The 14,371-nt window shown below is 41.4% G+C and overlaps 1 protein-coding gene across 4 annotated transcripts in view; it reads left to right on the top strand.

The window, feature by feature from the left end:
* drp2 (dystrophin related protein 2) overlaps positions 1-14,371 on the top strand; it is a gene marked incomplete at its 5' end in the record, with an annotated part of 53,543 nt that overhangs the window by 18,144 nt on the left and 21,028 nt on the right. For all 4 annotated transcript variants that reach the window (XM_034202862.1, XM_034202861.1, XM_034202860.1 and 1 more), the window contains 6 exon segments: positions 2,140-2,225; positions 4,291-4,448; positions 7,103-7,269; positions 10,405-10,516; positions 11,319-11,455; positions 13,117-13,182. In XM_034202862.1, coding sequence (XP_034058753.1) covers positions 2,140-2,225; positions 4,291-4,448; positions 7,103-7,269; positions 10,405-10,516; positions 11,319-11,455; positions 13,117-13,182 — 726 coding nt within the window.

Below are 14,371 nucleotides of genomic sequence, written 5' to 3'. Positions count from 1 at the left end.
GTGTGTGTGTGTGTGTGTGTGTGTGTGTGTGTGTGTGTGTGTGTGTGTGTGTGTGTGTGTGTGTGTAAGAGGGTGAAAAGTGAGGACGATTCTAAGGGCCCCGTGACTGACAGGGGCCCAAACAATTTTAGAACATTAAGAAAAACATTTTTAAGTAACCAATGTGATATCTGTTCATGGGGCCCAAAATCCCTGGTGGCGCCCCTTTGTTTGTGTGTGTGTGTGTGTGTGTGTGTGTGTGTGTGTGTGTGTGTGTGTGTGTGTGTGTGTGTGTGTGTGTGTGTGTGTGTGGTGTGTGTGTGTGTGTGTGTGTGTGTGTGTGTGTGTGTGTGTGTGTGTGTGTCACTTGCCATCCATGACAGTGATAGATAGTCCTGTATGATGGTGCAGTATCAAGTCTAGAAAGACTGCAGAGTCTGCTGTAATACTTTAGCACTGCTAGAGGACCCTTTCACAATAAACCAGGTCATATGAGTCAATTATGAGTAGTGTGTGTGAGGTGTTCAGTAGTGAATGTGAGAGGATTTCAATAGTGTGTGTGTGAGGCTTAATTTTCAGTAGTGTGTGTGTGAGGTGTTCAGTAGTGAATGTGAGAGTATTTCAGTAGTGTGTGTGCAAGGGGAGTTTGAATTTTGGCCTACACGGCCCTTCATAGTCAATGCTATTAGAAAAACTAATGGAGATCTGGGTAAATACACATCACATGCGCACAGAGTCTCACTTTGCCCCCCACACACAGTTTACAAACTATTCTCAACTGTGTCTTACAGTCCTCTCCCAGGACTGTCTGTCTGCAGATTGATGTAAGTGGTTCAATGGCTTGTTGTACAGACATGTATAAAGGGCCACAGTGTGGCTACAGCTCTGATAACAATGTCCAGGCACAAGGCCAATCATCCCTTCTGAGACACCGTAGAAACAAATCCTCTTTCACACCAAGTTTCACCCCCATCTTTGCTCCTGATTGACTATGTTGTGCTGTCTCCAAATAGAAAACACGGAGCTCAGAGGCAGAGATACAGTGATAACCCCTGGAGTGCTGTGAATTCAGTCGGTAGCTCTTAACTACTCGCTGCTAATGAGAGACAATCAGAGGCTTAACCTTCTGCCTACATTTCAGTAATTGCTTTTTGTATTCCAATAAATAGCAACTGTGAATCTGAATTAGATGTGCCTATGTTTGTGTTTCCATTTGTAATGGTGTGCTTAAATTGCTGTATATTAAAGCTCAGTATGTGCGTATATCATCGCATTTGTGTGTGTCCTCCAAAGGCGTGTCACACTAGCAGGGCGAGCAGGAGTGACATGTCCCCGGAGGAGCAGCGCTGGGGTGAATATGGAAGATGGCATTACGACACAATCGACCCCATGTGCTCATGTGCTCCTCTCGACCCCCTCGGATCCTCATCTAACGGAGAAAAAGACAGTGTTGCCCGCTCTTTTACGTCTAAGGCTTCTCCATGTGACTTTATTAACTAGCCGCCCTGTTTTGTTTTTGAACACATTCAAAGCAACACCCTAGCTCTGGAAATGTAACTCACTCTTTGATTCAATTTTCTACTTCATTGATCTGGTGTTCTCTGGTGAATGTGATGTTCACTTAGCGATTTCAAATGTTAATTCGATAAGCCTATGGTTTATGCCAATGCTGCTCAGCTCTGCAGTAATTTCTTCCAGGCTGTGTTGGCACCAGTACTGTGAAATCTTAACACGAAAGATTGTGTTAATTTCAAGCAGAATCAAAGCTAATGAGGCCCTTTCAGGCTCAGGTCAGGGCACAACAGCGTTGATCTCACCGGCCTTGCCATAGGCCAGTGCCCAAACCTTTTTCCAGCTTGGGCAGCTGCTCAGATCCTCACAAGTGCTCGATATGTGTATATAATTGGGTGGTTATGCAGTATCCATGTGGGTATTTGTCTGCAAGTGACATTGTGAGCTTATTATTGCTCCTCTACGCATGAGCCCATGGACACAACACTTCATAATGTCCCTGTCATGCCATTAGGTACTCTGGATGTGCTCTAATATAATGTGACAGTGTCGCGCTGACCCACGTAATTCCTCCCCACTTCGAGTTAATTCACTATACCAATTGTAACCTTAAAATACATTTCTTCTGCTTTTTTCTCTTTCCACTAGTGCTCGTAATGGCAAAATGCGTGCTCTCAGCTTCAAGATGGGATTGGTGAGCTTGTGCAATGCAGACGTCCAAGAGAAGTATAAATGTGGGTCTGATGCTCGCTGATGTGCCTAATGCATCTCCTCAACTGCAAACAATGAGCCAAAACAAAACGGCCCTGATTGCCAGCCTTACATAAAGGCATCCACTTAATCTAATGGAGGAAATGAGTCTCCTGCCTTAATGGAGAAAGCTTTCTTTACTTCTACAAAGTACATGGGGGGGGGGGGATTAAAAAAAGATTGCTTGCCAGAGACAGAATCCATGCACACTCTCTTTCTATGGCTCATTCAACTAGCAAAGAGCTCCCTTTATTTTTGGTTATATTTTAAACCCAGTTTACAAGTCATCGTGTGAATATAGGTAAGAATGAAATGAGAGCATTTGAACTGATGATAGCGGTACTGGAACAGCTTGTAGTTGGTACAAGATCAGAGACATAACTGCCAAACCCACGCCAGGATTATTCATGCCTGGCGTGCCGTCTGTGTTAACTCTTAAAGACTGAGAGATAACAGATTTGCCTTCAGTTGAACGGTCCCTGAGGTGAATCGGCAATCTTTTTCTGGATTTCGGTAGACATGTGGTGGCGTTAACGGTTCGTCATTTCACTGACTGATCCTTTTTTTATCTGACGTCACTGGAATAAAACTGGAATAATATTGTGCAAATACATCTGAAGCATTTATATTAACCCACTTTGAGGTATAGATGGTGGGTGTTAATTTCATCATCAAAAGTCTTTGGCTTCAGATTTTTAAAAGTACTCGATGATACCAGTCATTTTTGGACACAACATTTTTAATTTGATGAGCTTTTACTGAACATTTGCCACCACACAAGCATATTATTGCAGACATCAATATGTTCTGCTTTCACACCCAGTTTCACTTTTGACTGGCTTTTCTCAATTAAAAAAAAACATGGCAGCTGATTAAAATATTTTACAGCCCTCCAAATATATCCACCAAATTAATTTGAAGATATTTGAAGTGTTAACTGGATTCGCACCGTTTGTTTTCTATTACAACGTTTTTGCCATTCATTTATCCAATACTGGGTTCATTATAGTGGTTTGTTTAATTAGGGTGTTCATTTCAGTAAGTGATGGCATGTGATGAACTAAAGGCTTCATACCCAAAACTGTGGGTGTCAAACTCCAATTATTAAATAGAAAAGAAAGGGTGACTTGTGTTCATACTAGTTATCACTGAAAACATATTGAAGCCTTCCCAAACAAACTTAGTAATGGATGTTCTGAAAGTGTGTAGCTTGTGTGGCTAACTATGAATTATATTATCTCCCTGCAGGATTTTCAACATTGCAGGCTGCATGTTTCCGATGTAATAGGCCTATATAACGTGTTAGTGTCTCCATAAAACATGTCCAAAACTAATCTCTATCAAACAGCTCAATGTGAACATTTAGAATGTCAAACAGCCCTCATGAGCTCTGGTTATAGGAGCTCTATAAAGGAGACTGTTTAACATTCAGGTGTTAAAGCCAAGTGTTGTCCCTGTAGGGTTGAGTAAGTACACAGAGAGGGGAATACATGGGATGCTTATACTGGCATTGTGCAGCAGCCTCACACGCCTGTCAGCATTCATCTCTTCAGTGACAGGTGCAGTCCCAGCAAGCTCGGTAAAGGCCTCATTCAAAACCTGACAAGACTCCACTTATGCAGCTCTTTCATCTCCCGGCAGACCAGCCAGGCCACTAATATATATATATAATACTGAGTCTGTCTCAGTGTATAAGTCACTGAAGTGAATTTTATTTCACATAACTAGGTTTGGTAAACTCCATTGCCTGGGATTGGTGACTAATTTAAAAGAATAAATAAATAAAAATTGCATTTGTTGCTGTGTGATTGACCAACTTGGCAAACTTTTCAAATTGTGGACGCCTGCCTAAAATCCTAATTTAAATTTGAAGAAAACTGAAAACATGTAACGCAGCAACACAAATGCCTTATAGTATCAGGTGTAAATGCGTAGAGGAGATGTATGCAGATGTGATGATAATGCAAACAACTGATTTTCATGCATACAAAATGTGGTGCACAGTAATGCAGGTGCTACATTCCTCTATGTATGTTCTGGTGGTTGCAGATTTATTCCGTCAGGTGTCTGGTGCAGGAGGTTTGACCGACCAGCGTCACCTCAGCCTGCTGCTCCATGAAGCCATCCAGATCCCCCGACAGTTGGGGGAAGTCGCTGCTTTCGGGGGCAGCAACGTGGAGCCCAGCGTCCGCAGCTGCTTCCGCGTGGTGAGGACCGAGTTACCACAACGCATGTCTTCCATAAACACAATCACAGATACTAAACACATTATATGGACTAAGGTCAGATGAAATAATCTGTCTGGTATTTGTTGTGATTTCACCCTTACCCCTTTTGATTAGGTAAAAAGAGTTTGAGCATTAATCATATTTTATGGACCTTTTTTTATTGTTTTTTTTGTTTTTTTTAACAGGATGAGTGAGGGTAGAATTACATTACATTCAAGATTTCATAACACCAAGAAATGAATTGGCAACACAATTTGACTTAAATTAGATAGTACCAATTAATACTTCATCCCCACTCATTTTTTTGACAGCCAATTTTGGCAATCACAGATACTAAACACATTATATGGATTTAGGTCAGATGAAATAATCTGTCTGGTATTTGTTGTGAGTTCACCCTTGATCAGGTAAAAAGAGTTCGAGCATTGATCATATTTTAAGATGAACCAACATGGACTTTAGTTGCCCAATGTCTCTGTTAGTTCAGCATAACAACACAAGCAAGAGAGACACTGACCACCACCTGAGAGTGTTGTAAGTCTTGATTGTGCTAATTTCCGGACTTTAATCAATGGCTTGATTGTCGCAACAAGATATTTGGATTCAACCTTCAAATCCCCTTTTTCATTACAGTAGATTGGTGTATCTCAAACCCCTAATCTAATAATTACTGTGGAGGAAAAGTGTCCTCTGGATAATCAGAACAGAACTTGTCTGTGCCAAGAAAAATACAGAAACAGAATTCTAAATGCAGAAACGTCTCCATTAAAAAATGTAACACTTGCCTTTGGATTGTTTTCCATCTAAAGCCAAGTATGAAAGAATGATGATGTTTGCCATTTGAAGACAATTGTGTTTTATTGACATTAGCAGAGTTCAACTCAGAGGACATGGAGAAGTTATTATTACTTTACATAAAGAAGCCCCAACTGCACCACATAGTCTTGCTTCACAATGTAACATCACATTAATATTGCATTGTATTGCTTTCTGATGTAGCCTACATGAAATGCAGTCCGTGGTAGATAATGCATAATGTTTTTAACCATGACCTAACCCCTAATCTGTGGATCATAAATTATATATTAGAATGATAGAAGCAAGGCCAAAGGGTGTAAAGTAGTACATAGAGCAATAGCTAGAGGAAAAATTAACTCTTTGCTTGTTCTGAATGCTTCTGAAGTTGTACGTTTAACATGGGTTGCAGTGCATGCAACTTTCAATTTGGGACACCAGATAATTGAGGAGTCGTTAAGAGCATGCCACAGCTTTTTTGGAAGGTGGCTTAGGCCAAGCTTTTTAACTCCCTCATTTCCGAGGCAGATGCTAATTACACACACTCTTCTCTGGCCCACGCTTGTTATATCTGCTAAAGCTAATTAAAATCAATTCCTTTCTCCATTTGCTCCATGTCAGGGTGTTTAGTTGTCGACAAAATATCCATGTAGTGCAATTTGGGAGTTGACCCATATTCCCACAAATGTCTTTGTTTGAAAATGGGTCACATCAGTTTGGAGATGTGTTGCTAAATTATCTTCTATGCGTTAATATGAATTGACTTGGGACTGAGAGTATTCAGAATTACGCAGTTATACAGAAAATATATGGTTGTTTGTGGAAAAATTATTGGGTGAGAAGTGTTTCTATGTGGATTCTTGTTTCACACACACAGATTATTAAATGTATGGGACTGAAAGCATAGAGTGTTGAAGAATAACTGCATGTTTATCAGTATATTTTTCCATGATGTTTAAATCGTCCCAACTGCTGAGCATAGTCAGTGGCACTTCCAGGTGTTGGGTATGCGAGGAGCTGCTATTTGACCTCACACATGGAGCTGGCTACTTTACTACTAGAGAGGAGCTCCTGCATCCCCCGGAGACTCTATACCTCGTTACACCTCACAGTTTGTGTGATCAGTGCATACACACACACACACACACACACACACACACACACACACACACACACACACACACACACACACACACACACACACACAGACACACACACACACACACACACACACACACACACACACACACACACCACACACACACACACACACACACACACACACACACACACACACACACACACACACACACACACACACACACACATTTATGCTACTCTGCTTGAGCACTGGAGGAAGCCTCGGGGAAATCAACCTCTTAATGCATCTCTGATGCAGACTTAATGAGAATTTAGCACATCACAGATTTTCAGCGCTTGGCTAGTCATTTTTTTATTAGGTTTATTCCCTTTTTATCCCACTTTATCAACAAGGTGTCTGAGGGAGAGGCAGGCTGTATGCTGACACCCATACACACACATACAGTATACACACAGAGTTATGTCTGCTTTGTTTTAGCTTTTTAATTGTTTAAGTAGTTAAAAATATCACAATATATCCCACAGTGTGTCCTATTCACCCTCCCCTTCTCCCTCTTATCTTTTGTATTCTCTTTGATTTCCTAGCTCACTGCTGGACCACCTTTGGAGAGGAAGCACACCTTCTCCTGTCATTACTTTGTGTACCTACCCTGCTGTTGGTCTATATTTGGATTGTTTACAGTCTCCTGCACTTCTTCCCTCCCTCCCTCCCTCCCTCCATCTTCTTTATTTTCCAGGCCCCTGGGAAACCTGCCATCGAGGTGTCTCACTTCCTGGAGTGGATGAGCCTGGAGCCCCAGTCGATGGTTTGGCTGCCTGTCCTCCACCGTGTGGCCGCTGCAGAGTCCACCAAGCACCAGGCCAAATGCTACGTCTGCAAACAGTGTCCCATCAAAGGCTTCAGGTAGGCATTACTTACCATGATCAGAGTGCATCACACATACAAAGAAAAATAACATACTGTATATGTTTAGGATAAACATTTGCAATTACACAACCCAAACAAATTACATTACATTACATTGCATTTAGCTGACGCTTTTGTCCAAAGCGACTTACAATAAGTACATTCGACCAGGAAGACACAACCTTGAAGAAAACAGAATCATATAAGTACATCAGGTTTCATAGAGCCAAACATTTCAAGTGCTACTCAACTGGCTTTAGGTAAGCCAGTCCTTTATTAGTATAAAAGTGCTTCGTTAATAGTTCTAACGCTCGAAGTGGAGTCGAAAGAGATGAGTTTTCAGTTTGCGCCAGAAGATGTGCAAGCTATCTGCCGTCCTGATGTCAAATGTATTAGGTAGGCTACATTTGTACGGATCGTGTGAACAATAAAGGTCTACTCTCTGTAACTTCAAACAAAGGATATGTTATACATGGGTCTTCAACAGGAAGTCTTAAGACTGCATAAGAAAGGGGGTGGAGTAGCTATTTAGTTTAATGATTTATTTCAATGCAAGCAGACTATGTATGGAAACTTTGCTTCTTTTGAATATGTGGCCCTTCAGCTGAAATGCTCCTCTCGAGCTCTTTTCCTAAACATCTACAGACCACCCAAATACTGTGCAAGCTTTTTTGATGATTTTACCGAGTTACTGTCTATAGTGTGTATTGACTTTGACCGTCTAGTCATTGTTGGTGATTTTAATATCCATATTGACAATCCCCAGGACAGAGGGGCTAAATAATTGTTTTGTGAGCTCTATTCCCGTCTATACAATTGTTAAGAAAGAGGTAACCACTAGACGTCACTTAACTGAAAATACAGAGGAAATGTTTGCTCAGATTTGTTCTCCCTCACTTGCCCATCCTAACTTCTCAGTAAATGAGCTAGTTGATCATTTTAATTCTAAAATAACAAATGTCATGGATACCATTGCTCCCATTAAAACGAAGGAAGTATCTAGCAAGAAAAAATCTCCATGGAGAAAAGCCATGACCGTGAGAACAGCAAAAACTGAGTGCAGAAAAGCTGAACGCAGGTGGAGAAAAACAATTCTCCAAGTTGACTTCGAAATATATAAAGAGAGACTCAGCGTCTATAATCAGGAAATACAAAAGGCACGACAATCGTTCTTCTCTGACATCATTACCAAAAATAAAAACAACTCACGTGCCTTGTTTGCTTCCTGTCGACAGACTAACAAACCCCCCAGTGTCAGTAGCTTCAGAATTTCTATCCCCAGGGCCTGCAATGAATTTGCCTCCTTCTTCACTGACAAAATCATGCAAATTAGACAGGCAGTCAGTGCATCAGGTACAGCCAATGTGTTGTCCCTGTGTCCACCTAAAGTCAATCCAGACACCATGACACAATTCCGTCTGATAAATGCTAATGACCGGGAAGACATTATTCAACATCTGAAATCCTCCTCCTGTAGCCTCGACATCATCCCGACAGGATTTTTCAAAACTGTTTTTCATTGCTTGGCCTCAGATATACTACACATAGTAAACAAGTCTCTTCACTCAGGTGTATTTCCACAGGCCCTGAAAACTGCAGTAATTAAACCGCTCCTAAAAAAGCATAACTTAGACACAACCGTAATGAATAATTACAGGCCAATATCAAACCTTCCTTTTTTAAGAAAATTGATTGAAAAAGTTGTTTTTCAACAGTTGAGTAATTTCATGTTTTTAAATGACGGTTTTGATGTGTTTCAGTCTGGCTTTCGACCAAACCACAGCACTGAGACTGTACTTGTTAAGGTCTTAAATGACATCCATTTGAACACAGACAGTGGCAGAACATCAGTGTTAGTATTATTAGATCTCAGCGCTGCGTTTGACACTGTTGACCACAACATATTGCTAGACCGACTAGAAAACTGGGTGGGAGTTTCATCAACAGCTCTAAATTGGTTTAGTACCTTCTTAAAAGACAGAACAAACTTTGTCTCAATAGGCAACTACACATCAACTTTGACAAATATGTCATGCAGGGTTCCTCAAGGCTCCATCTTAGGACCTTTGCTTTTTAATATCTATATGCTACCTCTGGCTCAAATTATTAAAAACAACGATCTAAGCTATTACATTTATGCAGACAACACCCAGATTTATTTAAAAATTACACCGGGAGACTATTCTCCGATTAGAACACTGAGCAAGTGCATTGAGCACATCACTGACTGGATGACTCAGAACTTTCTCCAATTGAACAAACAAAAAACTGAGATCAGTGTTTTTGGAGCAAAGAAGGACCGATTAAAAGTAATCGCAGAGCTTCAGTCGGCAGACTACAAAACAACTAGTAAAGCTAAAAATCTGGGTGTAGTGATGGACTCAGACCTGAATTTCAACAGCCACATTACAACAGTCATTAGGTCTGCTTATTATCACCTGAAGAACATATCTAGGATTAAAAAACTAATGTCACAACAGGACTTAGAAAAGCTTTTATCTTTAGTAGACTCGATTACTGCAATAGTGACAGGGCTGACAAAAAAATCCATCAGAAAGCTTCAGCTGATTCAGAACGCTGCTGCTCGAGTCCTCACTAACATTAAAAGAGTGGATCACATCAGTCCGGTTCTGAAATCTTTACATTGGCTTCAGTCGGCCAAAGAATTGAAAGTAAATATTGTAATATTGTAATATATTGTAAAGTAATATTGCTAGTTTTATCATTACATGGTTTAGGACCAAAGTATATGGTTGAACTCCTGCATAATTACGAACCATCAAGGTGCCTCAGGTCTTCTGGGACGGGTCTGCTATCGGTTCCGAGAGGAAAAACAAAACATGGAGAGGCAGCATTTAGCTGTTATGCCCCGACACTCTGGAACAAACTACCCAAATCGTGCACGTCTGCAGAAACTCTTACTATTTTGAAATCGAGACTGAAAACATATCTCTTTGCCGTATCCCTGTCTTGTGGGTTTCAAAAAAGCATACCTACCTTTATACACACACATACACACACACACACACACACACACACACACACACACACACACACACACACACACACACACACACACTCTGCTTAGCTCTCTTGTATCAGTTCAGCCTTTCTGTATATTGATGTTGGCAGGTATCGCAGTCTGAAGCAGTTCAATGTGGACATCTGCCAAACATGTTTTCTAACCGGCCGCACTACCAAGGGAAAGAAGCTGCACTACCCCATCATGGAGTACTACACACCGGTAAGACAAACATTACCTAGTGCTTTAACGGAATACAAATGTAAGGCTCCAGGGACAAATAAAACTCAGATGATCTTTAAAAAATACTATCTCATGATTCCTGCTGCCATAACTTTTTTGTGCCCCCTCTCCACTGAGATCTTAATCATGTGTGCTGTTACATAGGCTTTCACTGCCTGGACCGTCATAGTATGCAGAGAGTGGCACTCAACGGTAACATCCTTTTTGGCTCACATAGTGCACACATAACGTCCTATTTGGAGCATACATTGTGCACTAAACCCCAATAAAGCCAGAGTCTTAAGCCGTTGCACGCGCAGTCTCCAAAATCAAGTTCACTCCCGAGGAGGAGCTGTAGCGGCAGTGTGTGAACGGACTGAGACGGTGCCAGATTTAATCTCTAATCAATTCTGAGCTGCAAAATATGGCAAAAGGCCATCTCTAGAATTGTTTTTTTTACAGGATAATATTTTATATCAGCTAGCTACAGTTTTTTTTACAGCAGGGAACCAGGCAGGCACCACAATTTATACCATGTTACAGAAGGCAGGAAACGAGTGGGAGAATCTCAAGGAAGGAAGCAGAGAGAGCGGCAGAAACTGAATGAGAAAGCAGATGTCAAAGTAAAAAATAAGACAAAGCATTGTTAAGACAGAGTTGACTAGTTTCATATGAGGTCATTTTAGAGGAACCAACTGTTTTAAAGAATCCTTAAGAGGTGTAATTTGTCTCTCCAAACTTTCTACCTCCGTCACCTCTCACCCCCCCCCCCAACCCCTCGCCACCTTAATCACAACTCCAGACGACCTCGGGGGAAAGGATGAGGGACTTTGCCAAGACTCTGAAGAATAAATTCAGGTCAAAGCAGTACTTCACCAAGCACCCGCAGAGAGGTTACCTGCCAGTGCAGTCTGTACTGGAGGCGGAGAGCACAGAGACGTGAGTCCCACACATAAACACATACATCTCTCTGTCTCTGCTTCCTGTCATCCGTCTATCACGTTCACCCATTCAAACTCCTAGCTGTTGTTGGCTGATTATCATACTCTGACAATTTTGGAGCACTCCTGCTTGCTTAGATGGGTTAAAGCAGGGGTGTCCAAACTACGGCCCGGGGACCAAATGTGCCCCGCAGGCCATCTTTGAATCGGCCCTCAGCTAATTCAAAAAGTATAATGAAATATGACCCACAAATGAAACTTGCGCTTGTTTTATATTGTATTTCCTAAATATATATGTAAACATATATTACACAGTATTCATGTCATCCCACTTTCCAAATAAATTCAGACAATTCAAGTTGAAAACATTTTCTGACAAATCTAAGTTGATGAGAAAAAGCTTATTTACATAACAAGCTTGAAATAGACCCTTCATATTTCCTCTTTTTACAAGCAATCTGAGGCTTCCATTTTAAGGAATAAGCTGCCAACAAAATAAATGAAACCCGATGGAGAGCTGTGATGTAGGTTTTTTTTTTCTTAAATATTTTTCAAGTATCAATCAATTTTCCTAATTTGATTGATTGTGCTAATTTATAACTTAACTGATATGGCAATATACCTCACCTCTAGTGAGTGGCCCAGTCCTTCGTATATTTCTCTGGATGTGGCCCTCGGTGAAAAAGGTTTGGACACCCCTGGGTTAAAGGGACGGCTCTATGTTCAGAATTCATAAAATGCTGTTCCTGAGATCCTGAGGCTCAGATGTCTTATCACATGAGCAAGTTTCACCCAAAGGGTAAAACAAGAGCCATGAGATTAAAATCCATGAGATCATCAAGATGCATAGCTTAGGGCTACGACATTACCCTGGAAGATTTAGAACGATTGTGGCTCCATGTTTTGTCTAATTGTATCTCTGTTAGGTTCACCTTTTCGAACTTCAAACATTATGCGAGTTTGAGATGAGGCGCCAGTGGAAAAACAGACGAATGAATCAAAAGTAAAAGCACTCTTAATGCAGAATGATCCCTTATATTGTAAAATAAAAATATTATTCTAATGTATTATTAATTCAAATAAACTAAGTATATATTCATAACTTATTATCAAATATAAGCGATGCATTTATGTATATGAAGCTTGGATAGGACGATAGTTCCCCGCCTGGAGGCCCCTCAAGGGAGTTCTATTATACATCTGAAAGGCTCTAATGCTATTTATAATATAGGGAAGAAGAAAAGCATTTCTACAACATGAAATGTTTCTCAAGTCTTTGCTTTCTCCTCTAGGATGAAACCGCTAAATGATAACTGAGGCAGGATCTATAGAGAGAGGAGGTCTAGGAAGAGCTTTTTAATAAGGTGCATCATCTAACATTGCAATATAAAGCGTGTCTCCATCAGAGTAGGAAGAAGCAGTGTAGCAGTGGGAAATGAAAGTGTTGAGGTAAAGTACAAGTGCTCTAAAATGTTACCTAATTGCAGCGCTTGCATGAATGTACTTAATTATTTTCCTCCCCTGTGAAACGAGTCGTATCTCTCTTGTTTGCATGCTGACAATCTTCACAAATGAAACTCTCTTCTTCTGGATTATACGAATATGCGTTTTTTTCCTTCCCATTTGCAGAGTAATGACACTGGTTTCTGTTGTTTCCAGGCCGTGCTCCTCACCCAAGCTGCCCCATGCAGACACACACAGCAGGATTGAGCATTATGCCAGCAGGTACGTGGCTTACTGCAATACATCAAACCACTTCACCAGTGTATCTCTCTTTCCTCTCCAAATCAACCTTTCTTTGTACCCACTCCCCCCCTGCTTCCACCTCCTCCCTCCCTGCTGTCTCTGCTCCCCCTGCTCTAGTCTTCACCACACACTGATTGAAGTATTGATTTAGCTGCGTTGTGTCCTGCACTCCAGCCAGGATAGAGACTGTACTGCCCAGCAGCTTCCTTCCCCCTCAAACTCCACAAGAACACACAATGGCCCACATAAGCATGTGTGTGTGTGTGTGTGTGTGTGTGTGTGTGTGTGTGTGTGTGTGTGTGTGTGTGTGTGTGTGTGTGTGTGTGTGTGTGTGTGTGTGTGTGTGTGTGTGTGTGTGTGTGTGTGTGTGTGTGTGTGTGTGTGTGTGTGTGTGTGTGTGTGTGTGTGTGTGTGTGTGTGTGTGTGTGTGTGTGTGTGTGTGTGTGTGTGTGGATGGATGGATGGGTCAGCGGGGTTCACTGTGCCTAGCGGCTTGTCACTTGCTCGGGCAGTGAGCCCATTGGTCACCTGGGAGCTGTTGGTATGGATTAGTGTCTGTATGACAGGTTATAAACAGGGGCACAGCCCTGGACTCTTTCTCTCCTGGAAGTTCAGCCCACAGTGCTGTGGAGCTCGACACACATATTTCCCCTAAGCCTGCAGTGTGTGTGTGTGTGTGTGTGTGTGTGTGGTACGCCATTGTGTATGACTTCTCTTAGGCTCTTACCCTCAACTGCCTTCAACCCTGCCAACACAGAGGGAGCACTCACCACACAATTGTCCCCTTTACCCGTCTTATCTCTTCCTTTCTCCTGTTTTCTGTTCTCCTGATTTCCCTTTTTCATTTTTCGTTCTCATCTTTGATCCCACTCTTCTATAGTTTCCCACCCACATATTTTTCAATCCCTATTATCCCACTTTCTCCATTCTCTCTAGCACTTTCATCCTTTCTACTGTTATATATTTCCTGTTAAATCCTTTTACACGTACTCATTTGTTGCTACAGAATGATTTGCTACCCAGCTATATTGAATCAGAAAAGACTGCAGAAAACCGTATCTGCCAATAGCCTTCAGCAAAATAAACTAAAAGAACAGAAATGCAAATGTAGTCAAAATGGAGACACATTGCCTTCCTTGGCCTGCTGAGACAACACCACTGTATCGCA

The sequence above is a fragment of the Gymnodraco acuticeps genome, unplaced genomic scaffold (assembly GCF_902827175.1).
Source record: "Gymnodraco acuticeps unplaced genomic scaffold, fGymAcu1.1, whole genome shotgun sequence".
NCBI classification, from domain to species: Eukaryota; Metazoa; Chordata; class Actinopteri; order Perciformes; family Bathydraconidae; genus Gymnodraco; species Gymnodraco acuticeps.
The sequence above is the reverse complement of the archived record's forward strand: the minus strand, read 5'-3'. Positions and strand labels throughout refer to the sequence as shown.